At 38.8% G+C, this 14,585-nt stretch overlaps 1 protein-coding gene across 2 annotated transcripts in view; it reads left to right on the top strand.

Annotated features, from left to right (window-relative positions):
* The window catches only part of armh3.L (armadillo like helical domain containing 3 L homeolog), a 103,157-nt gene that overhangs the window by 13,341 nt on the left and 75,231 nt on the right, over window positions 1-14,585 (top strand). For both annotated transcript variants that reach the window (NM_001093557.1, XM_041568531.1), the window contains 10 exon segments: window positions 841-897; window positions 2,109-2,255; window positions 3,914-4,021; window positions 7,156-7,248; window positions 9,787-9,861; window positions 10,382-10,468; window positions 12,628-12,684; window positions 12,792-12,835; window positions 13,223-13,283; window positions 14,568-14,585. The exon segment at window positions 14,568-14,585 is cut by the window's right edge and continues 29 nt beyond it. In NM_001093557.1, coding sequence (NP_001087026.2) covers window positions 841-897; window positions 2,109-2,255; window positions 3,914-4,021; window positions 7,156-7,248; window positions 9,787-9,861; window positions 10,382-10,468; window positions 12,628-12,684; window positions 12,792-12,835; window positions 13,223-13,283; window positions 14,568-14,585 — 747 coding nt within the window.

Below are 14,585 nucleotides of genomic sequence, written 5' to 3'. Positions count from 1 at the left end.
AGGGTTGTATAATCTTTGGTGTTTTTGTGTGTAATGTAATAAAAATAGAAAGTCCCTTGGGAAGCTCTGCTCCCTATCCTGTGTAGGGGGTTCCTGGTCATAAGCCTTGCGCTTTTTCACTTCTTGTTATTGTCACACCTGCTCCAATATGGTTTTAAAGATTATGATGCTTTGTTTCCTTTTTTATTTATAGTCAGAACTGCCTGCCATGCTAGGGGTGCAGGCAAACTCAGTTTAATAAGTGACTATGATGTCATTGGTGGCCATCTATTGACTAACCTAGTTTTGGCTTGTCTGTAGTAATGTATGATTAACCACTAGAGATGCACCAAATTCATGATTCGGATCGGGATTCAGCCTTTTCCAGCATTATTCAGATTCAGCCGAATCCACGTGCCTGGCCGATACTCAATCCTAATTTGCATATGTAAAATAGGGGCAGGAAGGGAAATCACGTGACTTATCGTCACAAAACAAGGAAGTAGAATTTTTTTTCCCCCTTTGATCCTGCTAAAAAAGGGCGAATCCCAAAACGAATCCTGGATTTGGTGCATCCCTAGTAGCCAGTGGTTAATCATACATTATGTAAGTTAGGATTTGGATTCGGTTCGGCATTCGGCCGAATCTTTCACTGAGGATTCGTGCATTCCGCAAAATCCCAAATAGAGGATTTGGTGCATCCCTACTGGTTACACATCTCAACATTTTTCTGTTACTTGCAATTGTCATTCCACCAGTGGAATCTGAATGAAAAACAAATAACCTGTGTAAGAGGAATGTACTTATTCTTTATTGTGAGATCCTGTCACCTAAACATGAATTTGTGCTTTCAATTTCCAGAAAGAAGATCCTACCAAATCCAACCCTAGATTTTGGGATGAATTGTTTCTTATGAAGGTGAGATAAAAAATTTTTTCAACTTGACATTTCCTACTGTGATTAAAGTGCCCGTTGCAAACAATGGGCCAGATCCAATTTGATGAGAAGTACTTATCTTGTGGCTTATCTCATGAAAACTCAATAGAAGTCTATGGGGAAATATGGAATTGAATTAGGGGATAAAGTTTTTCTCATCATATTTAATCAAGGCCAAGGTTCTTCAAACCATTTATTATTAATGACTGTACTATCAAATTGGATTTATTGGTACTCCTTAAGATTTTTATGACCTTAGCCTCCTATAGGGTTCTATTTACTATAGGGCACATTTACTAAGCTCGGATTTCGAAGAATTTTTTTGGGTACTTGGACCATCAAATAGGCTACTACGACCTTCGACTTTGATTCGAACTAAAAATCGTTCGACTATTTGACCATTCCATAGTCAAAGTACTGTCTCTTTAAAAAAAACTTCGGCTACATACAGTACTTCTGCAGTTTAAGCCTACCGAGTTACAATGTTAGCCTATGGGGACCTTCCCCATCAGTTTTCTAAGGTTTTTTTGATCGAAGAAAAATCCTTTGATCAATCGATTAAAATCCTTCGAATTGTTCGATTCGAAGGATTTCATCGTTCGAACGAATGATTTTTACTTCAATCGATCGATCATAGTATTTGCAGTAAATCCGTAGAATTCGATATTCGAATTCGAAGGATTTTACTTAGAGGGTCGAATTCGAGGGTTTATTAACCCTCGATATTCGACCCTTGGTAAATGTGCCCCTATGTGTTTAGGGATGCACCGAATCCAGGATTCGGTTTAGGATTCAGCCATTTTCAGCTGGATTCGAATTTGGCGAATCCTTCTGCCCAGCCGAACTGAATCCTAATTTGCATATGCAAATTAGAGGCGTGGAGGGAAATTGCGTGACTTTTTGTCTCAAAACAAGGAAGTAAAAATGTTTTCCCCTTCCCATTCCTAATTTGCATATGAAAATTCGAATTCAGTTCGGTATTTGGCCGAATCTTTTGCGAATAATTCAGGGGTTCGGCCGAATCCATAATAGTGGATTCAGTGCATCCCTAATTTTGTTATTTCACAACCTGTTCTGTTCCCTATCCTGCCCCTCAAATATTGTAAGCATGTTTTCAGTGATTAACAATTGCACATAATACATATTTACGCTTACTGACAAGTGTATTTTACCTTTTCCCATTGTCTGTACAGGTAAATATAGAGTATCTGGAGTCCAAGTTAGAATCCCTTGACGGCGAAGAGTTGATGAAGCTGAAAGATAACATTAATAGCTTGTTCCAGCACTGTATCCATGCATTAAGAGCAGAGCACCAGATTCGTGTTGTGAACTCATTGCAGGTAAACCATAATCTAGTGATCCTTTTCATCTTAATGACAATGTAACACGCACGCACACTACTTACATTGGTAGGTTTCTTATAGGAATCGTAACACCAAAACATGAAAATGGTTTAAAGCAATTAAAATATAATGTACTGTTGCCCTGCACTGCTAGAACTGGTGTGTTTGATTCAGAAACGACTATAGTTTATATAAATAAGCTGCTGTGTAGCCATGGGGGCAGCCATTTAAAGCTGGAAAAGAAAAAAAGGCACAGGATAAACAGCAGATAACAGATAAGCTCTGTAGTATACAATGGGATTTTAAAGAACTTATCTGGTATCTACTGTGCTTGAATGGCTCCCCCTATGGCTACACAGCAGCTTGTTTATATAAACTATAGTTGTGTTTCTGACACAACAGATTTACAAGAGCAAGGCAACAGTTCATTATATTGTCATTCATTTCAAACATTCATTATTTGGTATTCTACTATTATTGCCTACTGACTCCTGACAAAGTCAGTTGTTTATTGGCTAACGTATAGGGCCAGCAGGACAACCTCTACAGTTTAATAGAGTTTCGGCCAGATCTTGATTATGGACAAGGACTACACTGGTTGTGCAGCCTGCACAGGCCCCAAACGGAATCCACTTATTGGCTGGGGTCAGACAATAAGATTTTGGACAACCTGCTTTGCCAGATGACGAGAGCTTAGTGTGTTAGGCCAGTTTTATACACCACCATGTGTAATGGATGCTTGCTGCGTAGTTCCCAAACTGCGGGCTGCCCATACTATTTGAGCAGGCAATGAACTACATGGGAGGGGGGTTTACATTTTGGGTCTGTCTTGTGAAACTACAGCAGGGTGACAATAACAGTTATGCCTTTTATCCCATTGTATTGAGTTAAGGGGGTCTGAAAGAATGTTGAATCACAAAATTAGGGGCCTAGAAAATGCTAAAAAGCCACTGCTTTCACGAATTCAGATTTTTACGTATTTTTCCAATCCGATTTTCATGATTTTTTTTTTTGGAATTTTCACCCGAAAACTTCGAGGTGTTGCACAAAACCCAGCGCACATCAAAAAATTATTGAGACTTCTCCCATTGACTTATATGTAACCTCGACAGGTCTGAGATGCCGGATTTTCGGATTCAAACTTGTCCGAAAATTCCGAAAAATTCATGATTTCTTAAAAGTCAGATTTTATATTAAATTTTTTTTTTTTTTCGGGATTTTTGCTTTCCGAGTTTAGTAAATAACCCCCATAGTGTGACAGAAAGTTGCCGGCAAGAACAGAACTGGATGGCAGTGACGATATAGGGACATCCTTAGGTCCACCAGTCCCTGGGTCGATAATTGGGTTGGCAAGGATTTTGTGGGTTATGGATAGCCTTTTTTGGACTAGTGATTCTTACCCCTCTGTTGGAAATGATTGTTAAGCATTTATATCACTCTCTGGTACTGTAAATTTAATTTTATTTTGAAGCCAATTGTCTTTTTGAGCATGAATTAAAGAAAACTGTTGCAGACTACCATGTACTAGTATATAGACTATAGACTACCATGTACTAGTATATAATCTAACTGAACTTAAATTATTGTTGCGAAAAAAAGGATTGTTTGAGTTCTTTCAGGTTTTAAGTATGTTTAATTTATCTTCATTCTTGCAGACACTGTGCGCTTTGATTAGGGGAGTCCATCAAAAGAACAAGCCGACTTCTGGCTTCGATATCATCAACATGCTGATGGGGTTTGATAAGGCAGAGCTACGTATGAAGGTAATTGAGCCAAGTGCCACTTCATGGAGTAGAAAGTCACACACATTTGTTTGGTAGTCAAGTGGCTCTTGGAATGTCTCCTTTGCTATTTGCTATTGGAGCAGTTTTGTTAAAAAAAAAAATTATGTGTAATGGGATTTGTAATGGTTTTCTGGTTATTAATGGGGTAATTGAAAGGAAGAGATCTTAAAACAAAATAATTACTTAATATTTGATGTTATGCAGTTGCTGAATTTGCTTTATGTAATGCTACATGTATTTTCTCTGTCTTCACAAACTCTGCAAATAGACGGCAATTCTGGAAGAAAGTTTATTGCAGCAGGCTGATGTTCTAGAAGACTATGATTGAGGTACTCCCGAAATGCATTACCTGTGTTAACAGCAGCCTGCTGCAATAAAATTTCTTCCAGAAGTGCCTTCTATTTGCTCAGTTTGTGATGTGGATACAGTGGGGACACTGAGGACAGAGCACCTGGTGAAGAGAGTAGTGGTGAGCTGGAGCGGCCTTTCTTGTATTTTGGTTTATTTTCTCTGTCAATTACATCTCCTGAAGAAATCCTAAAGTTAATGTTATGTCAGGAAATTCCTCAGTGTTTCTAGGTTCCTGTAGTGCAAATATATCAGATCATTTCAGTGGGTCAGAGTGGGAAGCAATAGGGGGCAATTCCTTGTATTTTTAGATAAAACTTTTAAAAGGGGCAGTTCACCTTTACTTTAACGTTTTTTTAAAGATTTTGATTATTAGTTTCATCTGTAATAAAAAGATACAAGCCATCTGATCAGATTTTCACTGGTTGTACATGCATAAACAAGTGCTCTATTCTGAGCCAGTACAGCAAGCAGAATATTAAACACTTTTGCTCTGTATAGTGAAAAGAGCAGAAAAGGGTGGTGTTAGGCCCCTGGGGTATACATCAGTACATGTTAGAGCATAGGCATTTGTTATATCCTGTAGTGTTTTGTTATGTTAGACATCCACTCACTCCAGCCTTTATAAATTGTTTTTGGCTAACTATATAGAAATATTTTTTATTTTGCAGAGACTGAACTGTTCCTTTAATGGAAAAATTCCCCATAAATGTCAGCTTCCTTATCCTGACCACTAGGAAAAGCTCTGTTCCTGCTACTGATAAAGATACTCAGAATGATGCCCCACAGTTTTTTTTTTTTTTTAATTATTAACCCCCACGCCTGCCCTCAGCCCCGTAATACCTTTTATTCTGCCACTCTGACATGCTTCCACAGAGTGATGAATCTGTCACTCACACTGGCAGTACTGCCGCCTATTGGAAATTTGCACAGGCCCAGTCCAGTGTTACTGATGGATACAGCACCCCTGCAAGTTTAGGGGAAAGCAGATATTTCTGGGCTGGGAAAGATTATAAAGGAAAAATAATTCTGTTTCTTCTTTATTTTACTCTGAATAGTCCATTACTGTTGAAATATTTTAAAGCCTATAGCTTGTGTATATATCTATACATGTGTGTGTATATAGACAAATACAAGAGGTCCTCTGCAACCCATTATCAATATATTTAAGACATTGAGACATTGTGTGCCTTAAGCTACTACAAAATGCCTTACCCTTTAAACAAAACCGGAATTGTTTGTCCATATATTGCAATATATTTAAGCTGGCCAACTACGTCAAAGTCATCCCATATCTGGCCAGTCCTATGCTCAATTTTCATCTGATTCATTAAGAATTCTATGTTTTCGTTATACACTTTACACAGGGACTAAGTTTTACCTGCAACTTACTTGCTGCTTTAAAAGTAAAACTCCCAAACTTGGTTGTCCTTTTATTGGCCACCACTGGGATCACCTGACTGTAGCTGGGAAGGGTGGGAGCTATAAAGGGTGGGAGCTGACCACTGCTCCTGTATAAACTATAACAAACAAGGGAAAGTTGTGCTCACCACTTATTTTTAAAACCATTAGGCGGGGGTGCAATGAGGCTGTGACCACAAAATACATATAGTCAACTACAAGAGTCCTCTGCACTCAACCCATTATCAATATATTTAAGACATTGAGACATTGTGTGTCTTAAGCTACTACAAAATTCCTTACCCTTTAAACAAAACAGGGAGTGTTTGTCCATATATTGCAATATATTTAAGATGGCCAACTACGTCAAAGATATATATATATATATATATATATATATATATATATATATATATATATTGCAAAAAACAAAACCGCACACACAGGGCTTTTGATGAAAAACAAAAACTTGTGGCTTTATTACAAGGGATCGCAATCACAGAGAAACAATGTAACAATGTCGCCCCTGTTACAGTCAACGGGCCAACTATCAGTGTCACTGTAGTAACTATAGTCGCTCGCAGCTCCAGTCTGTTGGCTTTGGATTCTCGGCCCATGTCAGTGGGCGTGTGCTGTCCTCCTTCACGCAACATATAGCTCCGTCCTATCACAACCAACCCTATTCACCTCACCTCTTTTTAACCTCGCACCACCAGGGAATCCCCTATTGCTGATCAGGGGATACTTTAGTCCCTTTGCTCGTCCAGATATTTGAAGGGCTTGTCACACCGTCCAAACAGAACAGCCCTAGGTGTATACGTGACAGGCAAGTGAAACACCTGCCTCGCGCTTACTCCATTAAGGGCATTATAAGCTGTATGTACATGACGGGAAAGCTCCTAACACATCGGTCCTGGTGCTGTGTGGTATGCTTGCTTGGGAGCTTAGTGCTATTTAATCCATTAGCACACCGCCTCACTGCAGCCGTATTTTAAGCCTTCAGTATACTGCAGGACTAGTTGGGCCGGCCAAAGAACTCTGTTGCGTTACATACATAAAATATATGTATGTAACACTACTCTAGGTCCAGTGGCTAAAGACCTGGGACTTTTCTCATTTATCAATTACAAGCAAACCATTGTTCTTTTTAACTGAAAAGCCACATAACCAGTAGTATAACTTGGGACTGTAACAGGCACCAATTTTCGACCGCAGGTTTCTAGTTACTGGCAAATTCTGAAATCCTTCCTACAGCCCTTGTCCTATTTACTGTGCTCTGCCTGAAAGCAAGGGGAAAGAAAGTCGCTAGCAAAATAAAGCATATGTGAAAACCTTTAATATCACTACTGTTTCTCTGCCAACAGAACCTAATGGAGAGCTTGGACCTCCTGCTGTGTGGAGACGGCTCAGAAAGCCTGAAGAGCTTATGCCTGAAACTACTGCTGTGTTTAGTAACTGTAAGTGGATGCTGAATGTCCTTGCCGGTATAATGTAACATTACTTGTGCAGCTTCTCACATAATCTTAAATAGCTCTTCTGGGTATTTTAACCAACAAACCACAGATCCATTTCACAGTGTCAGTTAGTTCCTACTGAGGTATCGGCATGGGATCTCTTAGCTAAAAACGCAATATCCAGAATCATGAGAGAGGCCATCGTAGAGTCCATTAATTCTTTTACATTATTTCCTTTCCTTCCAAGATGGGAACGAACCTGCATACATCCAAATTTGTTGCAGCGTAATCCTATTGGGTTTATTTGTTTGGATGTTTTTTAGTATCCTTAAGGTATGGTGATTCAAAAGAACCTTCTACTGAAAAAATGAATCTGGATGAAAGATCCCATAACTGTATTAAGACAGGAAGATGCCTACCTCATATAATTTTTTTTGTCCCCAGGAAAACCTTGCTATTATAAAAAATTAGGTAGAGGACACATAATCTTGCTCATCCAGCAGAGTTTAATGTTGTATTAGAACAGATCAAATCTTTGGACTGTAAGTAGCAGCATACTCATCCAGCAGCCAGACCTTTACTTGTGACTTGGAAGCTTAGCCATTCAAGTGGACCACCCTGCTCTTACATTAGAGCACAGAGGCACTCTGTTGATACAAAACTGTTAAAAAAAATTAACGCTCCCTTAACACCATTTTTGTTTAATCCGTCCTTTAGTATGGGTGTCAAGGGGCACTTCATTCGAATGTGGGAACATACTAATGTTTTTCAAATATTTAAGTTGTTTGATTCCAAGACTAATAAATTTCTGGAGAAAACTGAGTTGATCAAGGCCTATCAGGTACAGGGCATGAGGGATTACATGTATTTTAGGCTGCGGCACTTTGTCAGCTCCTTATGCCCAACTCTTACGAAACCAGCCCCATTGTACTTTGAAACTCTCTGTATGCATATGGTAACGAGAAAAAAGCTGATTTCGACTTTATATAATGTTCTTAATGAGCGGCGAGTGGAGGAGACACCACACCCCTACATGATCCATTGGGAATCTGAAATTGGCACTCCTATCTCCATAGAACAATGGGGGAAAATTTGGGACAATGCGACTAAATCTTCAATATGCACCACCATGAAGGAGAATATATATAAAATTTTATTTGAGTGGTACCATACCCCTGCTTTGTTACATAAACTTTTCCCAGACGTCTCAGCTAATTGTTGGCGCTGTCATCAGAGCCCGGCTACACTATTCCATATTTATTGGACTTGCCCAATTATAGCGCCACTATGGGACACAACGACAGCTATATTGTCAAAGATCACTTGCTTAACAATAGCGAAAGATCCTCTGACTCATCTATTGGGGCTGCCGCTTGAGAATGTTGGCAAACGTATTCAAAAAGTCGCACGGAATATTTTGATGGGTACACGATGCTTAATTGCAGCTCATTGGAAGGTGCAAACGGCTCCGACTACATTAGCTTTAGTGAACAAAATACAGCAAATACGGAGAATGGAATACTTAACCGCTCTTACATGATAACTCAATGTCCTTTCTGGAGGACTGGTATCTTTGGGATTCTTATCATGACCAAATTCCACGGTAAACCATGGATTCTTGTGAATGGGGTCTGGTGTCTCCCTACGCCTACGGTATGGGGTTCTTTTCTTTTCTTTTGCATATTTGCTCATTGTGTAAAAGCGTAGTTTCCATGTATATATTATTTTTGTGTGTCTTGCATATCTGGGGTTCTATTGGAGGTTCGTGGGTACGTGCTGCTCCCCTTCCTTGATGACATCTATTTATGGGGATGTAACTTTTGCACTGTGTATCTTTTGCTATTTGTCACAAATTGTAACATTGGGACTCGCTTTTGTATCCTTTGCATTATCATCCTGAGGCATGTTTTGTCTTATGCTGTCATGTATTGTGATTTAAAACCAATAAAAATATGGTTGAAAAAAAAAAAAAAAAAAATTAACGCTGGGTATAGAGGAATTATTTTGTGTGTAAGGTTCCCTGGCAGCATTCACCTAACTGATCATCCCTTGCCCGTGGGATTTTCATCTCCATGCAAGGCCAAATATTATGTATGCACCGAATACACTATTTTTGATTCGGCCGAATCCTTTTCAAAAGTTTTGGCCGAATACCGAACCAAACCATATCCTAATTTGCATATGCAAATTAGGGGTGGGAAGATGAAAACATTTTTTAAATCCCTGTTTTGTGACCAAAAGTCCCACGTTTTCATTCCCGCCCCTAATTTTCAGGTGCAAATCCTGCTGAAAAACTATATCCTGGATTCAGTGCATTCCTACCAAATATATATCTATTCTTTATCCATTCATCATGTTTGATCATCCAAATGAAGGGATCTTAGCAGAGAGAATAGTGGAGCAGAGTGAGAAGAAAACTGTAGCTCCCCTCACGAATACCAATGGACCTAGCGAAAAGAGGCATCCAAAATGAAATGTTCACAACCAATAGACTGTCATGTTTGCCAATGTTAGACCATCTTCTAATTTATTTCTCTACAGGTAACTGATAACATCAGCCAAAATACCATACTGGAATATGTTATGATTAACAGCATTTTTGAAGCAATCTTACAGGTACATTTATTCTGCTATTACTTTATTGTTAATGGGGTTTTTAATTTAAATATTTTGTGTGATGGTTAATAACCAATGTTTGACAAAGACAACATTAAAGACATATACCATAGAAAGACAGTATAGTTAGAAAGCCTTTGTACACATTACTGAATAGTTTGGTTATAGGTTGTTAGATAGGAAGGTACATTGTGATGTAGATTGTTTCATGTGTGAGGTGCTGTATTTGCTGCATTTGCTGCAGACAGGCTGGGTTAACATTAAAAGGGGCACTGCTAAATATTCCTCTGTATAAATTCCTTGGATACAGTCTGTGCAGGAAGAGCTATTATATGTATGTATATTTTTGTTTATATAGTGATACTTTTGTACACCGCACTGTAGTTTAAAATGCAACCCCTGCAGTTGTCAATTGGATTCTGCATAGCAGAGTTTGTAGTCTCTTAATCCTGTTGACAGACAACATTTAACTGCCCAAATGTATAGTACATTTACTTTAGCTTTTTTCTTGTTGTTGCAGATTCTGTCCAACCCTCTTAGTCGCAGGCAACACGGCTATGATGCGGTTGTGTTACTCGCTCTTCTAGTTAACTACAGAAAATACGAGGTAAGGGGAAAATTCACTTGTTTTTGTCCTGTTACTATGGTATTATAATAGAAATCTCCTCTAGGCTAGGATTTATAAATAAATACACATGGGGGCAAATTTACTAAGAGCTGAAAGTTCCCCAGCGACTGCATCGCAGGCAGTGCAACACTTCCCAGGCGAAAATCGCTCCGACAACACTAATTCACTAACATGCGAAGCTGCATCCAGGGCGCCGAACGCTGACGAAGTTGCGCTACCTTTAATTCGGCAATCAGAAGTTGCGTTGGCTAATTTGCATACGGCGGGAAGTTAAAGTTGAATAGATGTATATGTTGCAGCAAATACATTACATTACACAAGACCAGGGAAGCTTAGCCTATCACCCTGAAAAATGGAAAAGACGCCAGAGTTTTGTTTTTGGACTTTTCAACTAAATTTTGAGGAACTCCTATCTACTCTATTGCACTTCGCCTGGTCTGAGGTGGCGAAGGCAAGTCTGGTGCAAGAGGTAACGTTCGGTAGAATCCGCATCTTAATGAATTTGCGCAGTTACGTCCCTTTGCCAGAGCGCAACTTCGCCTGGCGATTGAGTGCGAATGTACGCCAGCATCAGTCTCCGTCGCTAGAGAAGTTATGCCTGTGCCCATTAGTAAATTGGCGAGGTAATCGCAGCGTTAATCACTTCGCCCTTTAGTAAATTTGCCCCATGGGTTACCTGCAGTTGTAAATATGTTTTCTTTCCATAAAGTTGGTTTGTATTTGCACAGGGAAATAATGAATATGTGCAACTGTATAATCATGCTTACCTAAATATTGCTTGGTATCCGTTAATAAACTTGGATACTTTTACCAACACTGAAGTATGTCGCAGTGCATTAACCATTAGCAACCAATCAGCATTTAAATATCAGTCTATAGCAGAAAGAATAATGATACAATTCACTGGTTGCTTTTGGCTGACTGCACAGTTTTTTATTGTCACAGTGTTTCACTTCTGTGCTGCATGGCAAGTTTATACTGACAATACTTACAGGGGTTGTTCACCATCACATTAAAGGGATACTGTCATGGAAAAAAAACTTTTTATTTTTTTTATTTTTTAAATGCATCAGTTAATAGTGTGGCTCCAGTAGAATTAGGCACTGAAATCCATTTCTCAAAAGCGCATATTTTTTTAATATTGAAATCGGACACCGGGCTAGACATATTGTCAGTTTCCTAGCAGCCCCCAGTCATGTCACTTGTGCTCTGATAAATTTCAGTCACTCTGTACTGCAAGCAGTAGCCCAGCAGCCTAACAACAGAACATTGGGAAGGTAACCAGATAACAGCTCCCTAACACCAGATAACAGCTGCCTGGTAGATCTAAGAACAGCACTCAATAGTAAAAATCCAGGTCCCACTGCAACACATTCAGTTACATTGAGTTGAAGAAACAACAGCCTGCCAGAAAGCAGTTCCATCCTAAAGTGCTGGCTCTTTCTGAAAGCACATGACCAGGCAAAATGACCTGAGATGGCGCCTACATACCAATATTACAACTGAAAAAATACATTTGCTGGTTCAGGAATGAAACTTTATATTGTAGAGTGAATTATTTGCAGGGTAATTTAGAAATAAAAATTACATCATAAAAATCACAACAGAATCCCTTAAAATGTTTATGATGTCATAGAATTACCTATTTTTAGCTTTTTTTTCTTTTTATACTTTTTGAATTATTTGCCTTCTTTCCAGCTTTCAAGTGGAGGTCACTGACCTCAGAAGCCAAAAAAAATCTTGCTCTGCGAGGCTATTTATTACTGTTACTTTTTATTGCTTATCTTTCTATGCCAGTCTCTCATTCACACCACAACCTGGTTGCTAGGGTGATGCGGACCCTTGCACCCAAATAGCTGATGAAATTCCAGAGCTGCTGAACAAGATACAATAAATAATTAAAAATCCATAAAAAATGAGCACTAATCACAGGATTTTCTTAGAAGATCCTTCTCTATATCTTACTACAAGTTATTTGAAAGGCGAACAACCCCTTCAATGGCAGCTTTAGCAAAATCTGAACTTGAGAATCCAAAAGTATTCCTAGCAATTTGACCTCCCCCAGTTAACCCTTACTTTCCTGGCTGGTTTGGCACCTCTGCTACCGTACCTCACTGTTTTACTCTGATTCTTTTCAGTCGGTGAATCCGTATATAGTGAAGCTGTCTATTGTGGATGATGAAAATACTCTCAATGTGAGTAAACTGCACATTCTTCAGCCTGCTGTGCTTACATTTGTGATCTATTATCAGCCAATGGCAGTGCTTTTATCATTTCATGTTTTTTTCTTTTTCTCTTGTAGGGAATGGGATTGGTAATTGCTCGTGCATTATTTGAATACAACAGGTGTGTTTTTTCTTTATCTTTTCTATTCTATTTTTTATTCTTCTCTTGACCAGATATTACTTTCAGCATTGCCCAATCTAATCTTAAATGTGGTAAATAAACATGGAATTTACACTGAAAGCATAGAAACGGCATAACATATGCCACAGCCCCTTATTATAAGAATCGCATAATTACCTTTAGAAACAGTCAGTATGTGGGTGTTCATGCAGAATGCAATACAGAACATGCTGATTATATTCAGCTAAGCTTACCAGTAGTGCTAATAACTATTACGACTTTCGGTACAAGCCAGCGTGCAACCATTTGTATGTCGTTGATCATTTGTATGAACCATTTGAACCATTTGTATGCCACTGCTCTTAACAGCATTTCTACATTCTGCAGGCAGTACACGGACAAAGAAGAGGAAAACCAGACTGGATTCTTCTCTGCATTAACCAATATGGTGAGGTTTTTTTTTGGTTCTGTGGTGTAGCAAGCTGGATCATATATAGTTAGATTTTTCTCTATCAAAACATTATAGAATGTGTATTAACTGGTAATATATTTTTTCTCCTATATAAGACCTTTGTTGTACCCATACATACTTGCCTCCTGCCATAGATATCAAGCACTAAATGTGTGTGCTTTGGATGATGATTTGCATTCTACTTGCCATTGATCTCCGTGTGAAATGAACCACAATGATTGCCATAATGTCACTGAAGTAGCTGAGTTGCTTTGTCACTAGTGCTATTTTCTGGAAAAGTAGCTGTGGTTAAATGTGCAGAATTTAACCCCTCTGCTCTCCCGCTTGGACAAGCAGAATTGTCCCCAATATGACACACGAGCACAAATATCATGCACAGCTGCAATGGACATTGTGGAGATATACAAGATAATTACGGTTTGTATTGTGGAAAGTGATCATTCTGAGCTTTTGTCGCCACTTCTTTTCCACATATACAAAGTTACTGCAGCACACTGGAGTTGAAAAATTATTCATCATGGTTTATTTGCTCATAACAAAGACACCGAAACGACAAAGTTTCAGGCCCCACTGGGCCTTTTATCAAGCCATGATAAAAGGCCCAGTGGGGCCTGAAACATTGAGCAAAAACACCAAAATGGCAACATTTCTGTCCTCAAGGCTTGATTAAGCGCCCGTGAGACCTGAAACATTTATGCTGTCAAGCACCTGTTTAATCTAATCAAAAGGTACTGGGTACTGGTAAAGGTGTGGATTTCCCACTTCTTTTCTCTGAACTAATTCATAAATCTTCCGGGGTGAAATCATCCTAATAGTAAAAACATTTGTCTTGTTATTTTATATAATTATAATACTTTATATAGCACATTACACATCGTTCACATCAGTGCCTGCCCCAGTGGAGCTTACAATCTAAGGTCCCTATCACATTCACACACTTTGGTCCATTTTATCAGAAGCCAATTAATCAGCCTGTATGTTTTTGTGAGTGTGGGATTAAACGAATACCTTAGAGGAAACTCATACAGACACAGTGAAAACATACAAACTCCTTGCAGATAGTGTCCTGGCTTTAGTCCGTAACAAGACCTCATCAATACAAGAAAACAATGCTAACCACCTTGCTGCTAATTACATATTTTAGCTAAAATCTCATTTGGATATATTTTTATATATGTTAAATATATTCTTTTCAAAGTAGCATCTTTTAAGTTTCTCTTCTAGTTGTAAAAGTATCTGCATTTTCTTCTTTATCCACAGGTGGGCAGTATGTTCATT

This window comes from Xenopus laevis, chromosome 7L (genome assembly GCF_017654675.1).
Source record: "Xenopus laevis strain J_2021 chromosome 7L, Xenopus_laevis_v10.1, whole genome shotgun sequence".
Taxonomy (NCBI): domain Eukaryota; kingdom Metazoa; phylum Chordata; class Amphibia; order Anura; family Pipidae; genus Xenopus; species Xenopus laevis.
The sequence above is the reverse complement of the archived record's forward strand: the minus strand, read 5'-3'. Positions and strand labels throughout refer to the sequence as shown.